A 27,402-nucleotide genomic window follows, 5' to 3' on the forward strand; every position below is an offset into this window, starting at 1 on the left:
ACTGCAACGAACACCTGAACCTTTTGTATACAAAAGATTTCTTGCCTAGATCAGCTGAGGAAAAAAGATAATTCTCTTGGTTTTCTGCTATTTTTGTTCTTCATTTGCAGTGCATTTGTACCAAAGAGGATGTCTCTCCAGAGACAATTTGGGGCATGGGGCCAAGGGGTGTCTGTGTTTGGTGACATCTGGCCAAGTCCTGAAAGTTCAAGTTGTCAAAAGAGGGAGGGACTTACCACCTATGGATTTAAATAGAAAAACGGAAATCAGACACAGCTCACATGGGTCAGGTGCTTATCTGAACCAATTTCTGTGGTTCTTCTGTCTCCAGGGAGGAGTTGTGGGTAGGAGAGAGGATCCAAGACCACTTGCACAGAGGCCACCTGGCCTGAGCAGGTCTAGAAAACGAGCAGCCACAACGCATGGAACACATCTTTTATTCAGTAAGCAAGCAAGCACAGAAGTATAATGTGTAGTGCTTAATATTCATACAGTACTAAAAATATAAAAATAGAAATAAAATTTCACTGAAAGCATTTTGACTCACAAATATACAAGGAAAAGTGCTGTCAAGCCACATCATGCTACACCACTTGCCAGTTGCTGAACTGACAGTTTCCCAACAGAACTGAAACACTAAAAGCTAGTCCTTTCCTCACGTTTGTTTTTTTTTTGGTGAGCCTGAACATTTGACTAGCAAAAATGGGCCTCCTGCAGCTGAGAACCTTAAAAACACGGATGTCATTACATAATGGAACAATAAAATAATTTGGGAGAGTTCTATAGTGATAGCAGCCTGCTTCAGGCTGCTTTTGTATCTGTTGTGGAGGTTAAAAAAAAAAAATACAGAAAGAAACTTGAATCTTGATTATAATCCAGACCAGCCATGGCTAACAATTCCCAGAACTGTTTTCTGCATGGATATTTGTGCAATACTCCCACCTGCTGGCACATTCACCAACTCTCCTCCTCGGATGCTGCAGTTCCCTTTGCCTGCTTTACCCTGGCACCGAGATTCACCTTCCCCTTCGGGCTGGTGCAGTCCAGGAGCACAAGCCATGAACAGAGCTAAGTGCCCTCCCCTTTTAGTGGAACCAGAGGCTACCCAACACCTCAGCTTCTCTGTTCCAAAGGAATAAATCCACACCTACACAGGAAAGCGATGTGGGTCAGAGACTGATTCTTCAAGAAAGCCCCTGCACCAGATGCCTTCATTTCAAGCCCAGTTTTGTGGGACTGAGCTAGAGTTGAGGGCTTAAGGATCTTCTGTTTGCTGATCTTCCCCATGGAGCTGACCTGCATCCATGGGGGAGCCAGCTGTGAGCTGCTATCCGTGAAAGCATGGGTGGGTTTTGGGATCAGGCTGACAATCGCAGCCACACATCATAACAAGCCTCATCCTGCAGAATATACCAGTGCACAGAAAACCTACTCAAATCATACAGGTAGAGGTGTGCAGAACCTAATGTGAACCCCACTTGGATCAGTTACTATTTTGGGATGGGATTTATTTATACTTGCTATACCTGCTATAAAAATAAATGTGACGATTAACCCCTGAGATCGTTCTAACGTAATATTTTGGCCTGTTACTTGTTTCCCTCAGAAATAATTTTTTTTTTTATTACTTTTATTTGGTTTATGGACATTTATTTAGGTTCTAGTGACAAGCTTTTATAAAACACATTAAATAATCAATGTGGGGCTGAAAAGGTGTACATTCTAGTTGCATATATGATACATACCTTATACGTATATAATACATTCCATAACAGCTGAATGTTCTAGTATTGCCTGGGAAGTTCTTGCATGGGGACACAGGATTTAAATACTAGAAGATAAACAGCTGCTTAGGATCAAAGATATTTGTATCTGATACGGCTTACTTGGATTGTTTTTTCTTTCTTTAAATCTTATTACACATAATATTACAATAATAGCTACAGTAGTTTGTCCAGCAGGTAATAAATGAATGCATAAAGCACTTCTAGCTATATCTGGATATCACAGGCATGCATTTTTTATAAATAAAAATCGAATGTGAGGTCACATTTTCCCATCTTCTGTTTATAAACTAAATCAAATTTCTCATTCATTGAAACAGTGAAGATGTCTTTCCATAGCCCAACTCGTCCTGAAACACAGAGAAGGAACACAAGTCAGAGAGGGGATGTAACAGGCCCCTGAACATCTACAGTTTAATTGTGCACCGAGTATCATCTGGGAGATTTTAATCACTCTTGGCCTTGGCTTTCATTGAAAGCTTAATGAGACCTAAGGCTGTTCATTGTCTTACCCAATTATCCTGCTACAACCCCTTAAATAAATACCATAAACCTCATCATCTGCACCAGCCCAGCATTATACAGGAATAATTCAGTTCTGTGTGAGACTTTAGCCTGAATCAGAAATGAACACAGATTTGGGGCTGGATATTCACTTAAAGGTGGGTTTCTGGTTTCAGAATAATTCCAACAGCCAATTATACATTTCTAAATCACTGTGCCTCCAGTATAGTCAGGGAGTTAGGGAAGTATCCAAAAGGTACATGGAGTCTGGAGTATTGAACTGATCACTAAAGTCTGGTATTTTCATTGCTAATTTCTATTATTTTGTGTCTAGAGACAAGTCCAACAGATGAATTTACATTCCTCCATACAGAGAGGTTCATTTGTTAAATGTGAGTGCCCAGTTTCTATCTATGAAAGAGAAAAAGTGCCCCATGCCAAGTCCGTGCCACCTAAATTTTAATTTTCAGCCATTGGAAGCTTTGGGTGGATGCAACGTGGACACTGAACTCCTTCCTTGTGTGAAGTATTTATCCACTCTGCTGGACCCAAATAGTAGCATAACCTGGTGACACTGCTCACCCCTCAACAACTGTTCCAGTGCAGTCCAAAATTTATTTAACTCAAAGTCAGCCAGGGTTACTTGTGGCTGAGTAAGCCCCATGGAGTAAGCAGACTGAGAGGCCCAATTCTTGTCTCATTTATTGTGGATATAAAGACAAAAATCCAGGCTTGTTCAACTGGAATAAATGAAAGGAGAATTGGGACTGTGATACCAGAGAGTTTAATCATAACAGCAAGAACAAAGCTACACACAGGGAGCTTAATTATGCATTTGATGCATAAGAAGAATACCCATTTAATTTAATTACCATTGCTTTTATGCAGCAACTTTATAATTGAGTCCAGAGACAAAACTGTCTGAAACATCTACATATTACATGTTAACATGACATGTGGAAAGGGCTGTTTTATGAAATCAGGACTTTTCTATAACTCCTGTGGATACGATAATATCCTGGTTTTGTTTCTGGATCCAAAGATCAAAATAACCTGAAACTGAAAATGCCATTTACTGTTTTCATCAAATTTCTCCTGTATTTAAAAAAAAGAAAAATATTAAGAAAATGCTTGCAAGCATAAACATCTGATACTGACTTAAATTTTTCTCTGGCAATTATAACTGCATAAAGTACAGCACAAAACACGAAATTCTCAACAATAATAATCATATTTTCTTCCTCTGCTGGGTAAAGAAACACCTTTTTTTTCTGAATCTCCCTAACAACACGTAGGGACAAATGACAAGTTTTACAATGGACACACACAGTGGATTATTTACAACATCTTATTTTTTGTATGTTCTTTTTTACCATGTGAATCGATAGCTTGTCAAAAAGTCACCCACCTGGTTTCTGATTTGAATCATGCAACTGCGTAAATTAGGATGTGATAAGGGTCAAATACAAGTAACATATCTAATCACTGCTCTGCTTTCACAGCAGTTCAGGGTTATCTTCAGAGTAAAGATCAATGTGCTAAAAGGAAAAAAAAAATGAAGAACTAAAATAAAGCAAAATAATAAAGTAAATGTAACTAATGACAAATCAAAAATATTTGAAACAAATTACAACAAGCTGTCACGTCATTGCCACCATTCTTTGTCACAGAAACAAACAGAGAGGGAACAAAGCACTGCTAATGAAGCTACATTCTGAAGTAACAAAATACCATAAAAGCCAGAGACAGCAAAGAAAAGAAATTCAAAATAAGGATATTTTTACTGAAAAGCACATAGCGAACAAATGACAAAATATTACACTAACTGCTGTAGCTCCCTTCCTCCTCTATTGCAAAATGAAGCTTCCTCAGATAAAAGCAGGGAGGTGTGAGGAATGGCTTTTGTCCAAGTATGACACTGGGAAATGTTTGTGCCAACACACAAACAGGACAAGGCACTCTGACAGTCAAAGAGTCGGAGCTGAGTAACTGGTGTAGGACTCTACAAGAGAGACACAAAGCTAGTACAGAATTCCAGAGAATCTGCTTTCATGGGAAAGCAAACTTGCCCTCAAAACAAACCTGAGTGCTGGTAAAATTACACTTTTTGACTTTTTTATAGAACTATACAGTGTGAACAAAATGCGTGATAAATGGATAAAAAGCTGGCTACTGCAGGATTAGCAGCCAAGAAGGACTGATGACACTCGATATTTTCATGAGAGATTTGAAAATAAGTATAAAACTTACAGCTGGTAAGATCTGCAGGTCACATGAAGGTTGGCTGAGGGAGATAAGTGTGGAAATGGCTCCTACAGACAGAAATCTGAGAGCAAAGTGCTCGGGTCACAACCCCTGAGTAAGGGATAATAACCTGTACATTAATGCCTCTGGAAGACTCTGTGGTCAGGATAAACACATGCTTGTATGATGCTGATGCAAGAAGTGCTAACATGGCTATGGATGGACAAAGAAGGGAGAGTTCCAAATAAAACTGAATTAAATTAGTGCATGAAGTGATTTTATGTTGGGATAAGGCAGGTGTGAGGCTGACGTAGGAACTGGCCATCTTGATATTATCCCCTCATTTCTAAAAAAAAAAAAAGCCATGGAGTGCTGTAAAAGAGCCAAAAAAAATAACTTGAGGGAGCCTAAGTTCACCCTTTTATGCTTCTCAAAGACAACTGAGGAAGGACTTGATTTCTTGACTATCACAGGCCAGATGTATCAACAGATCAAATGGCACCTTCAGGTTCCTAAAGAAAGGCCTCACCAGAATAAACACGTGGAAGCTAAACACACAAACAGCTGAGGTAGGCACTGAAAAGGAAAAACTCGTAGGGGAAGGGAATCTACAGCTCCTTGTGGTTTTAAACATTAAAATTAGGAATATCTGCTACTCTAGAAGACCTGATACACGTAAAAACAAGGGTTCAGGCCAGGATAAACTGTATGGAACTGTGTGGGCTTTGGCATGGCAAAGGTCAGAAGGAGAAGGGTATATACTCACATCACAGTGTGAATATACACTGTCAATCTTGGATTCTTCCACCCCTTTCAGTCACTCCCACCTCACTTTATTTCAAACCAAACTAACCCCCAAATTGCACCACGAGGCAGTTATTACCTCCCCTCATTTACACAGCAGTATTTACAGCATCATTTACAGCAATAGTTCACCAACATCTTAAACCATCCTGGAGGTCACTAAGTTGTGCAGTTGCTTCTTGCAACTTCTCCAAGAAGGGTTTCACTGTGGGTTTTGAACCTACCCCTGCCAACAGGAAGAGCTTCTGCGTTACAGCACTGGTCGATGAGCTGATGGCAGTGTTCCACCATGGATTCCAGCTGTGCTTTGTCATAGGAAACTCCTAAGAACCTCACCAGCTGCTCAACCATCGTTGCAAGGTCCTGTAAGACGAGTATTAAAACCCCAGTTTATTTTAAAATATTTTAAATTACTTTTTTTTTTTTGCCCCAGAGAGTTTAAATATTTCAAAGTGAGTCATATCTCAACGAGTACAAAAAACACCAGTGCAGGAGTTGCAGAAACACCACTGCCCTGAAATTCTGCCACCTTCACATCTGCTGGAAACAAAGTAATGAGGGTGAAACGGGTTGGCAGAGAACACAGTCTTCAAATATGTAACTCCTTCAAATATTAGAATGGGGAACTGCAAAGGAACTGTGACCATTCCCCGCTTCAGAGAGCGCCACACCCTTCACTCATCACTTTGGAATTCCAGCGCTCTTTTGGAGGAGTTACAAGTTACTCTGATTTTGACCTTGGTAGAATAAGTGATCACAAAGGTTGGAACAGCCCTTCTTTCATTGCCAGCTTCTGGGGCTGCACTCACGGGGATGCAAAGGAACGAGCAAGGTGGCACCCCGAGAATTCATTTGCATTAATCAGTCATTAATTTGCACCTCTAGAATTCCAGGGTTCCTTAGTGGAAGATTTCTGGAGCTGCAAGGACAAAAAAGTAATATTTATCAGGAAGCAGAAAGACACCAGCTTCCAGCAGCATCCATCAGTGAGCACAGCTGGGAACATATAATCATTAAAAACCACGGGGCTGAAATAATTCTGACTGAACTTTACTTAGATCTTACTAGTTTATTTATTTATTTCAGCACCCCACTCCATCAGAAGTATAATTTACCTAGCTTTCTGGAGTTCTGCCCTGATTTTGCCTCCTTACAGGGTGGGTTTTTCCTCTATTTGCATTAGTTTTCCAGTCAAATAAACACCTGGAAATATTTTCATTAATCCCCAAAAATATCACACTGCAATTAGAAATGGAAACCAATGTTCTGTGTAGTATTTCCACTAGATTTCTGATTAAATTGGATTTATCAGCCATTATACTATAGGGACCAAATAATTATGTTCACCTTATGCTACCTGATCGTATCTAATCGTTTTCAACAGTTTCACAGAAAGCAGCAAGAACAAAATAATCAGAATAAATGCCAAATATATAGGAAAAAATACAGATTATATATATTTTTTCCCATTGATGCTGCACATACGGCAAGACATTTCTTTTAATGAATGCCCAGGGCTGAGTGTAGCAAGTGCTGAACAGTTTCACTTCACTGCCTTCTCTGCAAGTCGTTTGGTGTCTGTGGGTGAGTCAGACTCCTCAGTAAATTAATATGTATATGAAGAAGCTACTGAATGCCAGGGCTTTAAAAATGGTACCAGACTTAGAGAGTCCCAAATATGGACAGAAGAAGCAGACTTTTGTGCTTTATATATTTTAAACACAAGGGTGCTAAATGTGATTAAAATATCATTTTGCTACATCTAACCTACCTTGTGCATATCTTCATACTTGAGAAAAAGTACATTGGCATCCATGTGATGTTCCCAGAACTCTTGCACATGTTCAAACCACGAGCCATATCCTACTACAAAGACATTATGATTGGCATGAGGAAAATGAACACTTCTGTTATTAAGAATTCTCAAAAAGGAAAGGAAAAAAAAAAAAAAGGGGAAAAATAAATTAACTGGAGCGGTCCATAGCAGCGTGTAGTTTTGACCCATTGCCATGTACAGCAAGGAACTTAATTTAAAAAGTTTTTTTCTATCAGTTTGGGATTCTCAAAACAACTGATTTAGCATGAGGATAAAACATTCAACTGGAAACGCCACCGTATTTCACAATGAACCTCCTGGAGCTCAGTATTAATAACAGGAATTGAGCCAGAATGAAAATTGCACAGATAGCCTTGCAGAAGGCAAACTTCCAGCGGCTCCAAGCTGCATGAATTCCTGCAATGAACACGTCCCACTGCAGCTTCCTCAGCTTGTAAGCTGGACACAGCACTCATGGAAAGTTCCCCAGGGCATCCTCTAATTGCTGACAATCACTTAAACTTTCTTGAACAAGCATTGAGGATGCAGACTCATAAAAACGCTTTGTGATCATTCCCAAAAAACCAGGATGGACTGACAGTATTATTTATCATTACACATTGTGACCCTCTACTACAGTCTAGGACTTATTCTCTTCTATTGTTACTTTCTGAACACTCCACACAACTGCTGTACAGTTTCATTCACAGTGTTATTGTTCTCTCAGTTACACAACAAATCCAGATTGCTGATGCCCACGGGGTGCTGAGTGCTCCCAAAAAGCTGGGAGGGCTCCTGCTCCCAGCACTGCTGAGGTTACTGGGAAGCCTTAACCTTCACCCCAAAGTTTTTACCCAATTTTTTTCCAATCCTCTGATTAACTCCACATCTGCACTGGTTTGAGCCAATTTAAGTGTGTCCACCAGAGGTTTAGTCACTGGTACTTGGTACTTATAATCTAGAGAATGCCTTTGTTGCCAATATTATTAGAAAGACAACCAATATCTTTTTTACCAGTGAAAAATTCCCACAAAGCACTTCATATAATCAAGGCAGGAGTTAAGCAAATAGGATAAGCAGTCTTTCACATTCTTTTCCCAGTTTTTTTTTTTCTTTTTTGGTCAATTTTATCTTTTCAGCAGATAGAAAAAATATTTAAAAACTTTTTAGGTTTGTATTTTCAAACCACCTTTTCCCTTGTAAAAAGAATTGTTTAACTGGTCACTGGAACACTGATGTGTTGACTTCACGTGTGAATTTCTTAATGGGAATAACAAAAATGGAATATTTCCAGTGCCTTTATAAAAACTGAAAATGAGTCAGCTGATTAAAATTCTCTCCCTTACGAAACTGAACCTCTTTGTCCATTGAAAGTGTTCCAGTTACCAGAATTCTGCTGCACTGCTTCCCCAGTGCAGCAGAGATGCAAACACTTAGCTAAATGCTAAATTTACTGTATTACAAGCACTCCCCATTTGCACAATCATGGCCACAGAACACGCTGTGATGTTTTATTGACGCTGGGAGGTTGGGATAAATCAGCTGCTGCAGGATGAAGGTACAAATAACTCCTGGGATTCTTACATGCAAAAGAGCACCCAGCCTTTCCCCTGTCTTACAAGACCTTCTAACGTGTTTTTAATTATGGCTCTGGTCTAGAAGTTCCTGATCATGGGCTACAGGCAAACATTCCATTTTTAGGGGCTGTAAAGAAAAAAAAAAAAAAAAAAAAAAAAAAAAAAAAAAAAAAAAAAAAAAAAAAAAAAAAAAAAAGGTGGGAGAGCATTAATCCTCCCTTGCAGGAGAAAACAGGAAAGGTTTTAAAGGCTTATTAAATACTCTCCAGGCTTGACTTTTTTCTCCTCTTTGGTATTACACAGCTCCTTCGGCATCAACTCCTCCAAATTCCAGGCTAAAGAACAGTTTGCTGCTCTGGACCTGGAGGAGATCCCACTCTCAGTGCACAGGGTGAATTCTCAATGCCACATTAAGAAGGTTTTGCAGAGAAATAAAAGGCAGTAGAATTTTTTTTGTCTTTTCCCAGCTGGAAAGTGTGGCAATCCACTGGCAAAAAAAAACCCCAATGCACTACTCAGGGCAGTGCAGCCTGAGTGGGAACACAGTGCACTGAGTAAACTTTACAAGGAGTTGCTGAAAAGCAGGTTGTTGTATTCTCATGACAGAGCTGCATTTTTCAGGCAGTGGCAGCCTGCACCCACCTTCTTACAGGGTCTCACTTGAGCTCACTGATGGACTCCACACCAGTCTCCTGCAAACTGGAGATGTTTGTGTATTAACTGTTATCTTGCCAAGGACAAACCTTGAGGTTTTGGATGAAATTTAAATATTAAAGGAATTAACAGGGAAATAACTCCCAAAATTGAGGGAACAGGAAGACCCCTGAGAAGCAGTGAGGTAGAACTGAAATCAAATGGTGTTGGGAGTATTCACCATTTTTCACAAGGTACCTGGTGCCCTGCAAACTGAATTTTAGAAGAGTAGACCAGAGTTTTGGCAGAGCTAAGTGGAACAACGCTGAGCCCATGGGGTCAAACACTGCAAGGCAATTATTCACAAAAGGCACAGCCATAGTTTGCATGGACAAATCTAAGTCCCTGCAGCAACCTCCTTGCTGTATATGCAAAACAAATGCACCTTTATCCAAGTTCACTTCTGTACTTGCAGAAGGAATGCAGAGATGAAAATAAATGGGTGCAGAGAGAACAGCTCCTTACACTTGTCATTCATAAACCTTCTGCAGAACTCCTGAAAGGTTCCTCTGTAGCTCATGGTCCTTAGGGAGCGGTGGAACTGGTAATAAGACACCACCAGGTCTTTGGGGTTGCGAGCCATGTATATGACCTGTGATTTGGAAGGAGGGGGGGGAAGAAAAAAAAACACCTTATTGAGTGATTTTTCCCCCATCCCCTTTCCCAAATCACTTAAACACTGCTGCCAACATAGTTAAAAGCCCACGATTTCGTCTAATTTTTACCTTTGAGTTGCCATTGTGGAGGTCTGAAGGCAAGAACCGGTATGGCAGGTGGCTTTTTATGAGGCGAGGAGATGTCAGTTCCTAAAATAAAGCAGAGGGGATCTTTCCTTACTGAGCACCAGCAGTCTGGCACATCTGTCCTGACAACTGCCACACTTGAAGCCCTTTGCTCCACTGAGTCCCATTCACAAATTCACTTCTTCAATTAATAAGAGTCTAGGACTAGAAATTAGGTCAGGGAGTTACACCCGGTTTTTAAATATAAAAAAGCTGGATGATGTGTTGGGGTTTCTGTTGTTTGGGGGTTTTAACCCCCCTTTTTTTTCAAAGCACTTCCATTTGTGGCACGTTCTCAGAAACAATATAAATAGTTGAAGATCCTTAGCATCAAACTTTGTTTCCAGTGATGCTTCCACTAAAACTGCTTGAAAACTATTGGAAGTTCTGAAAACACTACCCCTAATTTCTTCAAGGTGTTACCCTTGCACTTTATTTTATCCTCAGAATTAAGCCCAAAACTTTATCTGAGAGTGCATGAATGTTTCAAACTGAATATTCTTAATAGTGCAGAAGTCATTTCATGCAGGATATTCCAAACTCTTCAAATTACACCTACAGAGTCTGTAGAGATCCAGGATTTGTGGACTTAAAGATGTAGATGTTAAAATTGAGAGCAGTGGGAACACAAATCCACAGAACTCTGTAGCTCCTCTTTCACAAATTCAGGGAAGCAATCAAAGCAAATTTGCCTCCTTTGGGCAGCTTCTGTTTTTCCACAAGCAAGAGAGGCCTGGAACTTTTATTCAGAAAGCCCACTGCCAAGATATTTAGGACAGGAAGAAACATCTAAAGCATTAAATAAAGTACAATAAAGCTGAATAAAAGCAATTTCAATATAACCTAATAACACTCTGAATCATTCCAACGAGCTGAGCAAGTCCAGCGATGAAAAGGACAAGGACATAGGGATGAAATGAAGTGATAAGGATGGCACCGAGGAAAACAGATATCCAAACGCTGAAAGGCTTTTCTTTGCAATAAATTGTACCTTGATGATGTCCAGACCAGGCTGAGGGTACTCTAGGACTGGAAGCTGTTCATCTATATTCATTAGTCCAATCTCGTCGGGATCAGCTCCCTGACTCACGAGATAAACCACTTCCTGCAGCAACCCTGTGCCTGCATAAAGCAAACAAGGAAAGAGAACAGATCGTATTACAGCCCTTATCAAAACAGAACCATAGGAAGGGAGACCTAAACAGGGAAATAATGGTAACTCTTGTCCTCAGCAGTCTCCTGTGAGCTAGGTCTGTAACTACTGGTAAAATACAGTATGTCAGCTCAATAAGATTTAAGTACATTTCTGCCTCCAAACCATTTAACCTGGGAATTGTAAAGCATTTAACAAAAAGTTTTTTTCCCCCCTCCTCTAAATGTTACCAAGGCAACATACTATTATTTCCATTTTAGAAATTAAAAAAAAGAGGCCAACTGAGGTCATCCAAGTTCACAAAATGCATTAGTGGCTGCACTGAGACAGTGTCCTTTCTTCTAAATGGTAGGCAATGCCCCTGTTATGCAATGATTTGGGAGTCTATTTATGCCTCCACGTTATGGACTGGATAAACCACTGAAAGCATCAATAGTGAGTCAGTCATAAGCCTTAGAGGCCCCAATTACATCTCTCTGCCCAGTTCTGAGGGCATTTACAAAGCAACCATCAGATATTATGGCCTTAATGACTGCACTCTGGAGAATTAATAGCTGCTCCAACTGGAAGTTTGGACAGGGAAACTACTTCAAATGACTTTACCTTCAGGCAGGTAGGAAATCCCCCCCCAACAAACAAAGGTACAGAGTTATTTGACAGAGGTTTATGAAGAGAAAGGCACAGGCTTTCGGTGAGATGGAGGAACAGGACGGGGAGAGATCACAAAGAAAATTACAGTATCATTATTTTGGTATTTTTTTTTTTAATCTGACACAGTTAAATGAGGCTGATGGTTAGAGTGAGCACAGCCTGGGTACCATGTGAAACAACACATGCCTCCAAGGATTCCTTTGGAGAGTAAGCACTTTAGGATTCCTCTGTTCTCTGACTGATTGGTGGGTAAATTAAAAAGGTTCGGGGGGGGGGGGGGATAAAGAGACACTTTTACATTATCATCACCCACAGAGACAGCTGTCACAGACTTAATACACCCGTGCCCCTGAGGCTGTTCACTCTGCATTTTGAAGTTCAAGCATATATTTTATATATTAAAATTAACATTCATACAGTTCTTCAGTATCAGTCCTTGTGACTCTGAATGAGCACAACCCCTGTTCTCATTAAATATTTATTCTGACAGGAGACACCCTGGTCCTCCGTAATTTATTTCTGTATTTCCAATTCCACCTGCAAAGAAAAATGCTATTACAGCAACCTTGTTCCATGAAAGGAAAAGAAATGGCTGTGTGGGGATAAGCAACACCACCAGGACTTTCTATTTTTTTCATTGCTCAGCTGTTCTCCCAGCAAAAAAGCTGCCATGTCCACATTACCTAGCTCTGCTCAACCTGTGAGCAGGCACTAGACTTGGCTGTACTGCTAAGAGATCCATGGAGCACAGCAGAGATGGGAAATGACATGGTTTTCCATGCAAAGTGGGTCTTTGGAAGCTCAAAAGTCTTCACCTACATGGGTTTCCACCTAAAACAGTGACCCATTGGAAGAGTAATGCTGAGCACCCAAGGCAGCAAAATAAAAATCTCCATCAACTATACATTCTCTAAAACAGTGTTTAAATCTGTCAATCTTTGTATTAATTAGCACGCACATATACAAATTCCCACTGTATGCCTGTAGAGCTGCACATACTCCACCATCCTATCCCAATTTACGCAGCAAACAGAATTTCTGAAAAGTTTCTTCTACAAAGGGGAGGATTGACAGTTTAGAATCCTGGCCATCCAGCAGGTTAGAATTTCTCCTCCCTCGATTTCTGATTTCTCTCCCCCTTGAACTCTTGTGCTGAAGTTTTCACTTTTGCCACTCACTGGATTAGCCTGCCTTTTTTCCACATTAGCACTCAAGTTACTCTGCTTAGGACTTCCAGGGTCCCAAAGAAAATGAAAGCTAGAGAATTCACTTTTGAGGGAACCAATTTTTTTTTTTTAATTTGTTATCCTTAATTAATTATCACTTATCATACACACACATTCCAAGAGCTCCAGGTAAAAAATCATCATCGTTGACCTCATCTTATTAAAACATCACAAGCTTATTTAAAAAAGAAAAGCCTTTACACATATAATTAGAATATGTATGACCTCCTCACATTTGACCCAACTGATCTCTCACGATGTGCAAGAACCACCATTTTATGGGTGGAAGGTAAATTGCTGAAACTGAGACTTTCAAAGGGGATTATGTGAATAAACTCCAGTAATCCCAGCCTATCACAAAGCCTGGCCAGATCTGAACGTCACAGAAGTTTTCTCAAGAAAAGGGAAAATGATGATACTTGTTGGACAGAAGAAAAAGGTGGAGGAAGCTAAAGAAAAAAAAAATCAGAGCTTCTCTTTATCCTCCTCTCAAGATTTCTGTTTTTTTTCCTGGAGACAATGGATCCTGTGCATCTCCAGGATATTCCACTGTTATGTCCCTGTGTTGCTGAACACACAGACACGTTCACCTCACTTGGGATGGCACAGAAGAGCAAGCAGTCCCTGACAAACAGGATTCATCTGTCAGCCTTTGGACATGAGGCACCAGTTGCAACATGAGTAAGTCCCCAGAAATTCCACCCTTCCTTCTCCCATCTGCAGCAGGTCCCTCTTTCATCCTGGAGGAAGATTGCTAACCCTCCAAGGTCACATTGCCAAAACAGACATAGGATTCATTTCCATCTGTCCAATTCCAACTAAAATGGAGCCAGTCAGCATCTGAGGGACTCCAGTGCAATGTACCTGAGAAATGCTCTTCCCTGACAAGCTCTTCTCTTATGTCAATAAAACTCCCCAGGAGAAAACAGAGTGTTCCAGTTTATCACACACTGTCTGGAAAGAGAGGGGCTGGGAAACAGCTGTGATAAGCTACTGCCAGAACCTGCAGGGTTTTAGGAGATCCTTTTAAATCATCTGTGAACCTGCATCTCTATTTGGCGTGACAGCAGGGTGAAAGTGTTCCAGTCGGGATGCACTGTCCTTTTCCGAGATACCTGCCAGCTGATGCACAAAAATCAGGACTCATTACGATTCCTTTCGCACCTCTGATGGCTGAGAACTCTTCCTTTGTCCCCTTTCTCACGGCCAAAGCCTCAACAGCAACAGCAAAGTCAGTCCATGGCCACGCTGCCCCTGCTCCTCCAGGAGCTGCTGCAGCAGCAACCAGACAGCACAGCAAGGCAGCCAAAATTTGGGAACACTGCAGCCACTCCTTCCTGCTCCTGTGCATTAGGTGTCTTTCAGTGCCAAACTTCGTCACTGTAGGAGGGAGAAATGTTCTGTAGTGCAGTTATTCTCCAGCTCCTCTCAGTATTTTCTGGCCACCAGCCTTTATGGTGCCATAAAGCCACCAAACATCACAGATTTCTTCAAAGTGAAGTGGCAGATATAAAACAGTGAGATTTCCTGTGAAATTTTGCCTCCCCATACAGTTTCTTTTAGTTTCTCCTCTCCTATCAGCTAAGATGCAGCCCAAGGATGCCAAGGCCTTTGGTATAATCCTTTCATTCAACCCTTGTTTGGAAACCACATGGAAAAATAAACTAAATACTAATATTAGTATTAATAACCTCACAATCCCAATTAGCTGTACTTTGATCTGCTGATGTTTGATCAAGATTCAGCTAATACAATGCAACAGATCCATTATGACTCATAATTTTTTTATAGCATTGGTAGAAGCAAGAGCTCATTAAAAATGAGGGCTGCTAAAGCTGTCAGACTGGTCTAGCAAAGGCTGTACAGCAAAACCCCACATTTTTCTTTTAATTCCCTGCAAACTCCTTCCCCCTTCACTCATTTCAGTTTAAATCTGCAGGGAAGTAGGACAGATTCATCTTCACACTACAAGAGTGGAGGGAAAATCAGATTTTTCCATTAGAAGACAACCATTTCCAAACCACAAAAATACCCCCCCTCTGGAGGTCTGTATGCTGAAGTTCTCCTACATGTTCAAATTCCACCTGGCTTAAGAATAGGGATTTTCATTAAAAACTAGAGTTTTAAAAATAAAAATAATGTATACACTTTGGTGCCATATTTTCCAATTCTTCTGTTCCTAAACAAGATTTGGGATTCAGAACAAAGACTGAAATTGTGATGTTATATTGATATTATTTTTGCCTGACAATTAAGTATGTATTAGAGGGCCCAATTTTCCAAAATCCCCTTAGATTAATGTCCCTTTTTACATGGCCTAAATGCCCCTCAGTCAATAGTGACCTGTCAAGGGAATCTGTGGTTCATGAGGAAACCGAATCCAGATCTTCCAGAAGTGAAGGCAACAACCTAACTAAGCCTGGATTTAAAACAAGTATTAAATGCACATTCTGTAAGCTCTGTCTTAGATTTTTAGACTTAGTAACCAGTTTATTTTTCCACTTGCAGCTACCAGCTTTTAAACCAAAACCAAAAGGTTAAATTCTGCTTGTCTTTCACCAGACTCATGTCAGAGGATGCAGATGTGAGTCCATTAATCCTGAGTTGTGTTCTGAATGTGTTTGGCCAGAGGCTACAAACAGCAAACTACAAAAACTATTTAGGGGTAAAATCTACTTTCTCTTTGGTAAAAGTGCTCTCACTGAACTGCTTACACACATGTATTATCCACAGAATTAGTGCTACGTATAACAGAGTATACTAAAGCAGAGCTGTAATGAGCTGGCTACAAAACAGGGCTATTTCTGGCTGATGCATTAGTACTGGTTTTTAAAAAATGGCCTGAGTCCTCATTCTCCCTTACATTAGCACAGTAACTGCTCAATAGAAGACAGGATGAAAAGTGCAGACTTGACCACAGTGCATCTTGGGCTGCTGAGGCATCTCCACTTCCACATGGCAAGGCAGGAGATAAGGATTTTCCACACCTAACACCAGCCTGGAGAAAAACACCTCCTGACACCTGGGATCCTAAAACTGGAGCAACACCAGTAAATAAAGCGCAGCAGATCCTGCTCTCTGGGAGGGTTTGTGGGACAGCCAAACCCACATGCCCAGAGATGATTCCCGAAAGAAGACAGCTTCATCCATCACTTCCTGGGAAGAGCCCCTGGCTCCAGCTGCGTCCCACACCATGCTGAGGAGCACGCTGCCTGTAGAAGTGCAAAACTGTCAGGGAATGTGCTCTCAGGAAACAGCATGGATGACAGCTTGTCAGAGCCTCAGCCTAGAGTACTGGTTTACCATGGGATTGTCTGTGTTTCCTGCCTTTATACTTTATAGAAGCATGAGCAAAATAGCTCAAGGGTCACATACTCCCCAAGCACTGCATCTAATCCATGGCCACCCCAATCTGTCCCAGCAGACTGAGGTCCAAAAGGCAGCTGGGTCCTCTTGTTGGGGACAGATGAGGCAAAAAGGGTTCCTTTTCTATCCTTGTTAATAAGCCAGAACATCCTCACGTGCTCCGCAGCAAGGGCCATGTAAGTACTGCAAAAACAGCTCCAAGAACTAGGAGCCAGGTCCACAGATCGCTCAGGATCTAGGTATTAAAAACAACAACAAGCCACAAGTTTGCCTTCATTTTCCTTCTGATTGGAGAGCCATGACTTGTGCCTCCATGATTTCATCATACCCAGGTGTCCCCGGTTTTGTCACAGGTCCTTCCCAGGCAGCTGCTATTAGTTGGTAAGTGGCATCTCTTGTCATCAGATATTCAAGGAGAAAAGTATTTGACTCTTCTCTTTAAGCTTAAGCTGGGCTGTCCATGTCTATGAATGCCCATCATGTCTGCACCAGGTGTCATCACTACTGGAGTAACCTCACGCAAACTGCTCCAATTCACTTCAAATTAGATCAGCCAAACTAGCTCGAGGAGTTTCTATTTTTGGCATCAGCTCACCTCGCAAATTTTGCCTGGGAAAAACTAGAATCCGTCCACACAAAACACTCTGCGGGTTGTCCTTAGAAGTGACAAACAGGAGGCTGAAGACACCAACACCAATGCTTTTAAAGGAGGACATCTACCCATACCCTGGAATTAATTCTCTCTCAGTTTCTACTCACCAATCAAACACGGTCCCGTGGTGTAAGAGAACACAACACCTGTCATGCTAAAACAAAAAACGTCATGTATAACATGCAGGAACATAAAAAGAACAGATTTCTCCTTGTTCCCTTACCAACTATCGGAGAGAATGACATCTCTTCTCACCCTTCCCACACCCACTCAAGACTGATCAGGTCTAAAGGCAACCCAGTACATTAAGTTGTTGCCTTCTTTGTCCAGGCTCAGTGGAACATCCTCACGGCCCAATTCACGCACCACGCCTTCCTTGACAGTACTGCAAGCACATAGGATCATACCACAGGGTTGGCCAACAGGGCAATAATCCACAGGGGAAGGGGATTTTGATTTGTTAATACATGCTACAGGGCAGATTCTGTCTCAAACACCCAAAATTACCTGGCAGACTCTGACCATGTGAACTGGTGCCTCCTCGCAGCGACGGGCAAAAGCTGCATGAGCAAGGTTTCATATCTCAACTCCTCTGCAGAGCACACACATAAGAAGGCACATGACCTTATGCCAACCTTGCCTCATTGTGTCCTGCCCTCCTGCTTCCCCTGGCAGCCCTATTCTCCCAGCTTTCTAGAGCCCACATCGAAAAACACGTCTAAATTTCACCAAGCATAACCCAGCAGGAGCTCACAGTCTCCAACACAACCTCTCCCCACTGCATCTAAATTTCCCTTCATTTTCAAACACAGTAACACAGAAAAGAACTTTGCTGCAATGCCAAGTTTTCAAAAATGACTCTCAAGGACTTCACTGGAAGGAAAGAACTGCACAGTTACCCTTAGCACCACTGATTTCCAGGACAACTATATAATTTCTGTTCTCTGGAGTCAGAATGTGGTCTGGGGGTAAACACAGTCTCAGAGTAAGCTCTGCTGATTGAAATATGCTCAGAAATCAGGACAAAACAGGGCATCTCTAATCTCTATGAGAACCTTGTGTTGAGGTAACTCTCATCCCCTTTGCTGGGAACATGCTCCTCTCCCCATTTTATTTATATATATATATAATTACCCCTATTTCACAAGATGTCTGTCACTGCTCAAAAGGCAATTCTCTGCCTGAGTTTCAATCCCTTCCAGGAAAATTGTTAGGCAAAACCTGCCTACGCATTAATATGCATTTGCACATATTAAGTGGTTAAATTTCGAGAAGGCAGCACACCAACAGTATAATGTGAAACAACTGCAGTTAAGAGCTACATATTTAAAAAAAAAAAAAAATTGCTTCAGAATTTCCAGAAATATCATTTAACTTCTACACAACCTGTTCAGTCAGCTATTGCTGGTCTAAGGTCAGGGAGTAAAGCATTTTGTCTCACACAGAACCCCCCTCAAATTATAGCTGCACCAAGCAAAACCATTCTCCACAAGGTACCTATGCCCCCAGTCATATTTAGCACAGTCATTCCCTCTGTCTGATGGACTTCATTTTTAAGCAAACTACAACCATTTCCATTGCTGCTCCTCAGAATTAGAAACGGGAATAGATCTAACTGGGAGCATAAAAGGGGAGCAGCCAATCTATATCACCATGGGTTTGCATTATTGCAGCAAAATCACTGAAGAGACCACATTCTTTCTGACAGAAAGCACTGGTGGTCCAGCAGAAGCCCTGACATTGCTCATTATTCATGTGCACTTCAGCTATACCTGTACAGAGCAACCCAATTGCAGCAATGCCTGTAGCAGCTCAGTGCTACTTTGGCAACCCCTGAGCAGCATAAACAGGCTTTTAACAGGTTGTTATCATGTGGTTATGATTGCCATCCACCAACAGGTGGCCAAAAAGGCCAATGGCATCTTGACCTGGATCAGGAACAGTGTGGCAGCAGGACCAGGACAGGGATTGTCCCTCTGTGCTGGCACTGCTGAGGCCACACCTCAAATCCTGGGGTCAGTTTTGGGCCCTTCACTAAAAGAAAGGCATCGAGGGGTTGGAGTGTGTGCAGGGAAGGGAATGGAGCTGGGGAAGGGGCTGGAGCAGCAGGAGAGCTGAGGGAGCTGGGGGGGGCTCAGCCTGGAGAAAAGGAGGCTCAGGGGGGACCTTCTGGCTCTGCAACTCCCTGACAGGAGGGTGGTGGTCAGACTCTCGTGCCATGTCTCAAGGGACAGGATGAGAAGAAATGGCCTCAGGGAAGGTTCAGATTAGATATTAGAAAACAATTTTTCACCGAAAGAGCGGTCAGGTGCTGGAATAAATTTCCCAGGTAGGCTGTGGAGTCACTGTCCTTGGAAGTGTTCAAGAAGCATCTGAGGGTTTTTTATGGTTCAGAGGTGATTATGGTTGGTGGTTGGACTTGACCTTGGAGGCCTCTTCCAGCTTTGGTGACCCTGTGGTTCTGTCACACTGTTCCTGTCCCAGGACACTGCCAAGCAGCCAGTGTGGTGACAGACCTGGATTGCTCCGTGCACAGTCTGTGGGTGCCTTCTGGAACCAGCTCTCATCCCACCTGTGCCACACTCAGCTCATTTTGCTGCCATGGAGGAATTTATTACTCGTGCAGTGGGTGCAGGGAAGGGCTAATTCAGCACCACTGCCTGTATCCCACATGGTGATCTAATGTCACTGCACATCAGCCAGGACTCGCAGCCTTACAAAGGATGATGGCCTTCACACCCTGGCGGGTAAGAGCTGATGAAATTAGCTTTCATTTCTTAAATTACAGATGGATTTTGGCATTTAGTGACCAAAATCCCTCCTCAGTTGTTCCTCCAGCGCCCTTCCTTTAAATTTTTACCCTTCACTATCTCAGCAGCGCTCTGACTTAACCTCTCCTGATGGATCCTTCCTCGTGTTCCTCAGTACCCCTTCACAGCACCTCCCCTACCCCCTACAGCCCCGTTTGCCTGAGACATTGTAATGATGGACCATTTCCTCTGCACGTCTGCCAAACACATCTCTTGCTCCTCAATCTGCAATATATTACAGGATTAACACAGGACATAAACAGATTATTTCTTTTGTCGAACCCTGTGAAACACTTTGGCTTATAAAGCCATCACCATTTCAGCTCTGCTGCTCCACCTTCCTGGACTCTCCAAGGTGTTGCAGAACCTCTGAATAAGGTCAAAGTGTTGAGACTGTGGGTGCTTCATCTTACTAATCCTCTGTTCATTGCTCCCTCCCACTGAGGGAGGCATTATTGTGCGCTCAGTTTTAATACCCAGACGCTTAATTCGATTTCAGAGCTGTAATTTGCTGGTTTCCCTACAAAAATACCGATGGCAGGTGACATCTTTGCCAAGGGAATTGCATTTTGCTATGCATGGAGAATTCTGGTAGAGAAGTTCACCCACGTGCCTCCAGTGGAAGATGCAGACAAGAAGATGATATGACTCACCCAAGGTCACAGAATCTGTAGCCACAACGTCCCATCACATGCCCAGCGTACCAAACCTCGCATCACTTCTAAAACAACACAAGGAGTAGTTCCCTTCCCCTCAGCACAGGGTGTATGAATCCCTGTAATGCACCCAACATGGGAACATCTTCATTTAATAAGCCTGCATAATAAGAACAAAAAAAATATTCAAGCATTTCGCTTCCTTTCATTAATGCCTTCCCTGTGACAAATTAACATTAACCTGAAATGAGAACCACTGGCTGCTGGGTTTGGCTGATTTACATAATTTTCTAATTTCTTTAGTCTTTGAGGTCATTATCATTTAATCCAGTCAGTAGTGATTTCACATGTCCAGAACACACTCCCTACCTAGGGCAAAAGCTTTTTTCTTTTTTTTTTTTTTATTTCCACCTGTTTACAAAAAAATCAAGTTCTTGAGTTTTGCACTAGTTAACAGCAGGGAAGCAATTATGCTACATTTGCAAGAGACCCAGCAAAACCTATCAGGTAGCTGGAGAATTCTTCCTCTTCTGAAGCATTTGTTCTGTCTCCTGTAACATCTCTTCTCTGGTTTGACAAAAAGCTCATGAGAGAAGCACTGCTAGCTAGATAATAAAAATCATTTTCCCTTAACAACAGATTTTTCCTCCCCATTCACCTGGATTTCCTGTTAGAGGTACATAAGGACCTATTCAATCCTACCTGCATTGAAATCAAGTCAAATGCATGTGGCAAACTTTACACTGTCTTCAATTACTTAATATTTGATAGCTTTATTTATCATTTCTTTGCCTAGCAGCATGTAAGACAAGTCAATACCTGAAGGTATTTTGAGCTATATATGAATAAAAGAAAAGACAGACCCATTTCAAAAGGACTTTCAAAGCACAGGAACCCAGTGGTTCCAATTCCCAGAAATATTTACCCACAGGTGTTGCTTTCTGCACCTGAATGGTCCTCACTGGAGTGAGTTTAAGCCATAGAGTATTTACTCTCCTAAATGGTGGAAGGAACATGACTTCAAGCATGAACTCAGTTTCAAATATGGGCCCTGCACATCAGTCCTCAAATGGAGAGGTCACAAAACATATCTCCATCAAAATGCTGTTTTCTGTTCCCTTTCTGTTTGAGTAAGATGAGAACTGATGCACATTCACGCAGCATCAAAATAGAACAATGTCTGAGCTTTATAAATTGCTTAAAGAAACCAAATAATTGTGATTCCGCTGTAAAAGAGAAAAAGTTAAATGCTATATTCTGATTTTAAGGAGATTAAGTTGTTCATCCACATTCACAAGACTAAGAGGTTTCCTATCATTCCATAAGGAAGGGTGTGCATAATGTCTCAAAAACCAGAGGTGAAGGGAAAAGAATCCCAAATGTATTTTGTGTAAAAATCTCTTGGTTTTGAAGCCAACCTCATGATTTCTTGAATCATGGCTCTGGGCCAGTAATATTTGCATTAATTTCTTAAATGAAAATGGTTTGAGCTCAAGGCACCAAAATCCTGCAGAAAGGACTATTAAATCCAGCAGAGCAGATTCTCCCTCTTTTGCAACTCTTGTTACAAAATAATACCAATGAAAGGTCATGTGCAGCCACCTAATCTTAGTCAAGCAATAATACTTTTTACTTTGAATAATAAGAGAATTACTGTGAGGCACAAGGACACCAATCTTACCTGTGAATATAACCCCACTGTCAAGAGATTTTTAGGGTCTGGGGGAAACAGGAAGGGTAGGATTCCACAAAACTGCCAAAAATCTTGCTTTGTTTTTACTCATTTGGTACACTTTCTTTATAATGTATTTCTTAAATCAAGATTTTGCCGGTGTGTTTTTATTGCATGGTCCCACAGCCAAGACTGACGGGAAGGGGAAGGAAGAGGAGGCCAGAGATAATAAATCCTTAAACCAACCTCACAGCCAAAGTACATTCGTCCACATCCCCAGTGGTTCAGGCCTCCCTTTGCCTGAAGTGTATTAAATTCTGAGTGAGATCAATAAATATTTCAGATATTGATGAGCTGAAGTCTATCAGTTTTAGTGGGGAATCAGACAAAGAAGACAACTGGGGTTTACACTGTACCCTCTACATCTGGTTCACAGCCCAGCAATTGTCACTGTCACGGCTCTGATGGCCAGTGGATCAAACAACTCTTTCCCCATAACAGAAGAAAACCCTGGGCACATAAATGTCCCCGGCTTAGAAAGATTAACAGGGATTACAGCAAAGGGAAATGGAAGAATTCAGGCAGAGCCCCCATCAGGTGGCAGAGAAAGAGGAAGAACAGAGCTCCTCCATCAGCCAAAGGGACTGGTGAGCCAGCCAGTGTTGGATTCAGGAGTGGCAGGAATAAAAGGAGGATAAAAGAGTGGGAAAGGCTCACAGAGCAGGGGGAGCCAGGGAACACACAGCGCATGCAAGGCACTTCACTGGCAGAGGCAGTGAGAGGTACAGCTTTTTGTACACACAGAACCTTTTAAACAAACAAGGGGCAACTCAAAATTAACTTTTTCTGTGGTCCATTTCACGTAAACACCAGAGGTGGGTGGGAAAGAACTTGAAACAGGAGAACTCTGTGAACGTCCACACACAAAAGCTGCCCTTGAACTCATCTGCAAATTCCCTGTTGGCACTGCATTCAGCCAAAGGTCTGGAGTCAGCCATCCTGTTCCCTACCAGCAGTTACAAAAATCCAGTGCTAAGGGGAAAATTGAAAATCTATGAAAAAAGACACCAGATAGGTAAAGGTCACTTGCAACCCTTGCTCTTTTGACCCGTCCTCTGGCACCAAATGTATGTTTTTATGAACTGGCTGGACTTGAAGCTGATATTTGCCCAACAACTGACGTCTTCCCACACAGAACTCCATGAAATTACTTGCTAAAATAATCAACATGGGGGAGGGAGCTCCGTTATTAATGTAAATAGCTCACTTTCTCCAATTACCAGTTTTTCAAAAGCCATTAATTCGTGGGCTTTGACCCAAGAATGCAAAACACACGTTCATTTAGAAGACATGCAAGATGGTGTTAAGGGAGCTGCTGTCACACCACGTGTGAGCAAAGCAAATGGACAGATCATGCACAGTCAGGGCCGGCATCCTAAGACACAACAAAACACTGAGTGAACCTGAACTCAACCCTATGCTTTAGGGACTGATTTAATTCCACTGAAATCGTTGCCCTTAACACAGACAGCTAATCTAAGGCTTAGCATGGTGACTGAGGGGATACTCTGAAAGGCTTTGCTCATTCATTAATTCTGCAGTTTAAGTTCACAGAGAAGAATTTTAATTTCCACGTGGGGTGCAAAAAAAAGTCACCAGTATGGGAGGGTTCAAGGTACGTTGTGACAGAGGCACAGTGTTTGCTACGAGCAGTGCATCTGTATCTTATCTGTGAAGCAATCTGTTGTGTGAGCTCCAATTATTTAATTCTGTAGAGAACAGCATTCTGGTTTACACTGGCTCCTAGAAATCTCGATGTGTCCCATTCAGCCTGTCCATCCTGCACTACAAAGTTACACAAAACGTGAAACTTTTAACTGGCCTCCGCAACATCAGCAGCACACCCGATTTCAAATTATGCATCGTGATAAAAAGGTTTTCTATAATTAGAGTATAAGCAAATATGCACATTCACATATTTATATGTCTGGATGAATCTCTGGGTTTTAGGCAAAAGCTTCTCCCAGCCCAGCAGCTCCCAAAAGCTGTTACCATTGATTGGACACAGGTGTTAAGAATAATTAAAGATACGAGGAGTATCATTATTCAGCCATCCTTCAGTGGAAATCACATTAAAGCAGAGCCATTTTCCATTAGGCTTATTACATTATTCCCAGTAAGGTCACTGGTATATTTGATTTTCTACCATTATTAGACGAGCTTTTTCCTGGATCAGTCCCAATTTACCAATAACTCTAACTATTTGCAACCACTACCTCCATTTCCTATCCTAAAATCCCGCCGTCAAAAATATTCCTGGAATATTATCCACTTGCAATTTATTAACAGAACCTAGATAAGTGGTCCCAATCATGTCTTACCTCCAAACATGACCAGAATAAGCCAAAGCTTTTCACCCCATATAACTGCATTTTGTGCATTAAATCTGTTTTGTAAACCTCCTTTTTTTTTTTTCTTCATTACAGCAACATTATGAAAATTCTGATTAGATTCAGCACGCAGAAGAAGTCTTTGTCAATGATACTGAGACACAGGAAGATCAAGTTGTAGTTATGGGAATGCAGGGGTGCTGGGAGTTCTGGATTCAATCCCTGGCTTTGCTGTAGACTTTCTGCATGACCTTGACTAAATCAATCCCAGGGCAGCTCAGTTCCTACTGATGTGCCTGCTCCTGGTCAGCAGACCCTCAATAATTCACTCAGAAGCCCTAAATAAGCTGTAAAGCCCCACAGGATCAGCTGACAAAACGAGTTCCAAGGGTCTTAATAGACTTCAGGCTACAGGAAGGTGGAGCTTGAGGACTTCATTATTGTCTAGAGTCCATTTCCCACAACAAGGACACCAGATTACTCACTACCCAGGTGTTCTGTTTCCCGTCTAGTAAAACACTGTGGCACCTATTTTGACCCCAGGTTTGCTCCCCCAGCTCCTCCCACAACACTGTACCGTCAATTTTGGTGCCCCAGTTCTCAGTCTTCTTTTCCTTCTCCCAGTGACTGTCACTAAATCCTTTTGTCCCACTGCCACTAACTTTTTTAGTGGACAGTTCCCTCTCACTGGCCTCAGCTGGGGCCACAACAGACCCAATATTCTGTTGCTATGTTCACAAAACAGCAAATTAAAGATGACTATGCAAGCTGGCTTCCCACAGCCAAGTGCCTAGCCATCGAAATTAAGCTATTGCCAGATGTATTAACGATATTGTGGCTGGCTGCTGGACCCTGGGGTTAGCTGAGGATACTCAACAATATGCCAATATGAAGTTGGGGTGCAATTCTAACACAGGAATGTTGTAAACACGAGATTCTCCAAACTGAAATCTTAAAACAGAAAGAATAAAATAGTGTTTGTGCTGCATGCTATAAATTTTTAAGAGCAATTTACAAGAACAATTAATACGCAGCTGTCTATTCTTAATCCTTGTATTTTGGGGGCCATCCATCTACATACTATCTCTTACCTAATGGATTATCTAAGAAGCTCTTGCCCCTCTTTAACAGCATCATTAGTAATGAAACACCAAAAAATGTAAATACAAATACTCGAAATTGTTGGAGAAATAACATAATAGATGCTCCATCACAGAAAACGTGCCTGCTTGAAGCAGCATACCAAGAAACTGAAACCCATTAGCCATTCATACAACAACAAAGTAACTCAGAAACCTACAATTCTGAAAACATCATTTCACAAGGGCATTTGCAGAGCTCGTATCTGTTATCTGCAGTGGACTTTGAATTTTCCAGAAAGAGATCGCCTTATTATCAGGAAAAAAGTCACTCAAGAATGCACTTAATGAATAAAGAGTTTATGTGATGTTATCAGGTGGGGTACAAGGCTCCCATATTGTCTGTCTCTTTGCAGGCAGCACTACATCCACATCAATTCTCTGCAAATATTCTCACTTGGAAACAGGGAGCATAAGAAGTCAAGGAATATGGCACTAAACCACACGGATGGTTTAAAACAACCAAAGGAGGCGTCTACTGGAGCGACACGCACTTATACTTTTGCAAACGGGGGGTGTTTCTGGTGATTCAGACAGTGCAGCAAGGATGCACTTGGAGCACATGTTCTCCCAGAACGATCTGGGCAGCCGCCTCGGGAGCGCAGGACGGAGGGAAGGCTGGGGAGCAGACGGCAAACCTGCTCACCGCGCCAGAAACCGGGATTTACACCTAAGACCTTCCTGCCGCTCCATATTCTCCTCGCCCCGAGAAGCATCTTTATCCTCCGGGGGTTCGGCAAGAGGGCACCGGGACCACCCAGGCGGGGACCACCAGCGTGTGCCTGAGCTCCGGGGGTCCCCCACAGGGTCCCTGTCTCCCACTCCGGGACAGGGATCGGCCGCCCCTCAACTGCGGAGCTGCGGAGGCCGCAGGGCATCACCCCCGAGGGCAGGGCATCATCCCGCGGGCAAAGGGGCGTCATCAGCCCACCGCAGGACATCATCCCAAGGCAAAAGGGCAGCATCCCCCCCTCCGCAGGGCGACAGTCCCCGGGCAAAGGGGCATCATCCCCGGGGCGGTGAATGGGCTCAGGCCTCGCCCCGACATCCCGCGGGGGCCGCGGAGCATCTCCCGCATCCCCCGCTGCCGGCACCACAGAGCATCTCCCGCATCCCCCGCATCCCCCGCTCCCGGCACCGGCTGCGCCGCGAGAAAGGAGAGGAGAAGGAGGAGGAGCCGCCCCAGCGCCCAGGGCAGCCCCCGCCCGCCCGCCTACCTGATTTGGGGTAGGTGACAATCCAGACGTCGCTGTCCCTCACCGGGAAATTGGCGATCTCCTCCATCTTCCCGCGGCAGAAGGGCGGCAGCCGCACCCCATTGTACTCGAAGTACTTGCTCTCGAACTCGCAGGGCGTGCTGGGGGTCTCGGCCTCGCTCTCCGCCATCCTCGTCCCTGCGGCCGCGGGGGAGGCCGAGGAGCGGGGGCCGCGGGCGCTCCGGCGGGAGGGAGGGATGGAAGGGAAGGGGAGGGGAGTGGAGAGG

General features: G+C 42.6%; 1 protein-coding gene across 2 annotated transcripts; it reads right to left on the minus strand.

Moving 5' to 3' along the window:
- Positions 1-421: 421 nt before the first annotated feature.
- SULT4A1 (sulfotransferase family 4A member 1) lies at positions 422-27,402 on the minus strand. 2 transcript variants are annotated; one of them, XR_003572780.1, is made up of 8 exons: positions 27,137-27,402; positions 11,196-11,326; positions 10,148-10,228; positions 9,888-10,014; positions 7,108-7,202; positions 5,485-5,699; positions 3,697-3,826; positions 422-2,134 (listed from the first exon to the last, which is right to left on the minus strand). XR_003572780.1 is itself a non-coding variant. In XM_027897744.1 (7 exons), the coding sequence occupies exons 1-7, from the start codon at positions 27,303-27,305 to the stop codon at positions 2,022-2,024; spliced, it is 855 nt and encodes a 284-aa protein (XP_027753545.1). In that variant the 5' UTR covers positions 27,306-27,402; the 3' UTR covers positions 422-2,021. The 2 variants fall into 2 exon arrangements, 1 of the variants encoding a protein (XP_027753545.1); XM_027897744.1 differs by lacking the exon at positions 3,697-3,826 and having other exon boundaries at positions 5,561-5,699.

Source organism: Empidonax traillii, unplaced genomic scaffold, assembly GCF_003031625.1.
Source record: "Empidonax traillii isolate 1590-97213 ecotype Southwest subspecies unplaced genomic scaffold, ASM303162v1 scaffold557:size1000685, whole genome shotgun sequence".
NCBI classification, from domain to species: Eukaryota; Metazoa; Chordata; class Aves; order Passeriformes; family Tyrannidae; genus Empidonax; species Empidonax traillii.

What these genes read in the sequence shown, in the direction of transcription:
- SULT4A1 (XM_027897744.1), bottom strand. Translation starts at nt 27,305, where the DNA reads ATGGCGGAGAGCGAGGCCGAGACCCCCAGCACGCCCTGCGAGTTCGAG. An exon ending in AGTATGAAGATATGCACAAG is followed by an intron (nt 5,700 to 7,107) that starts GTAGGTTAGATG and finishes CTCGTCTTACAG; the next exon opens with GACCTTGCAACGATGGTTGA. An exon ending in AGCTCTTCCTGTTGGCAGGG is followed by an intron (nt 2,135 to 5,560) that starts GTAGGTTCAAAA and finishes TCTGTGTTTCAG; the next exon opens with GACGAGTTGGGCTATGGAAA.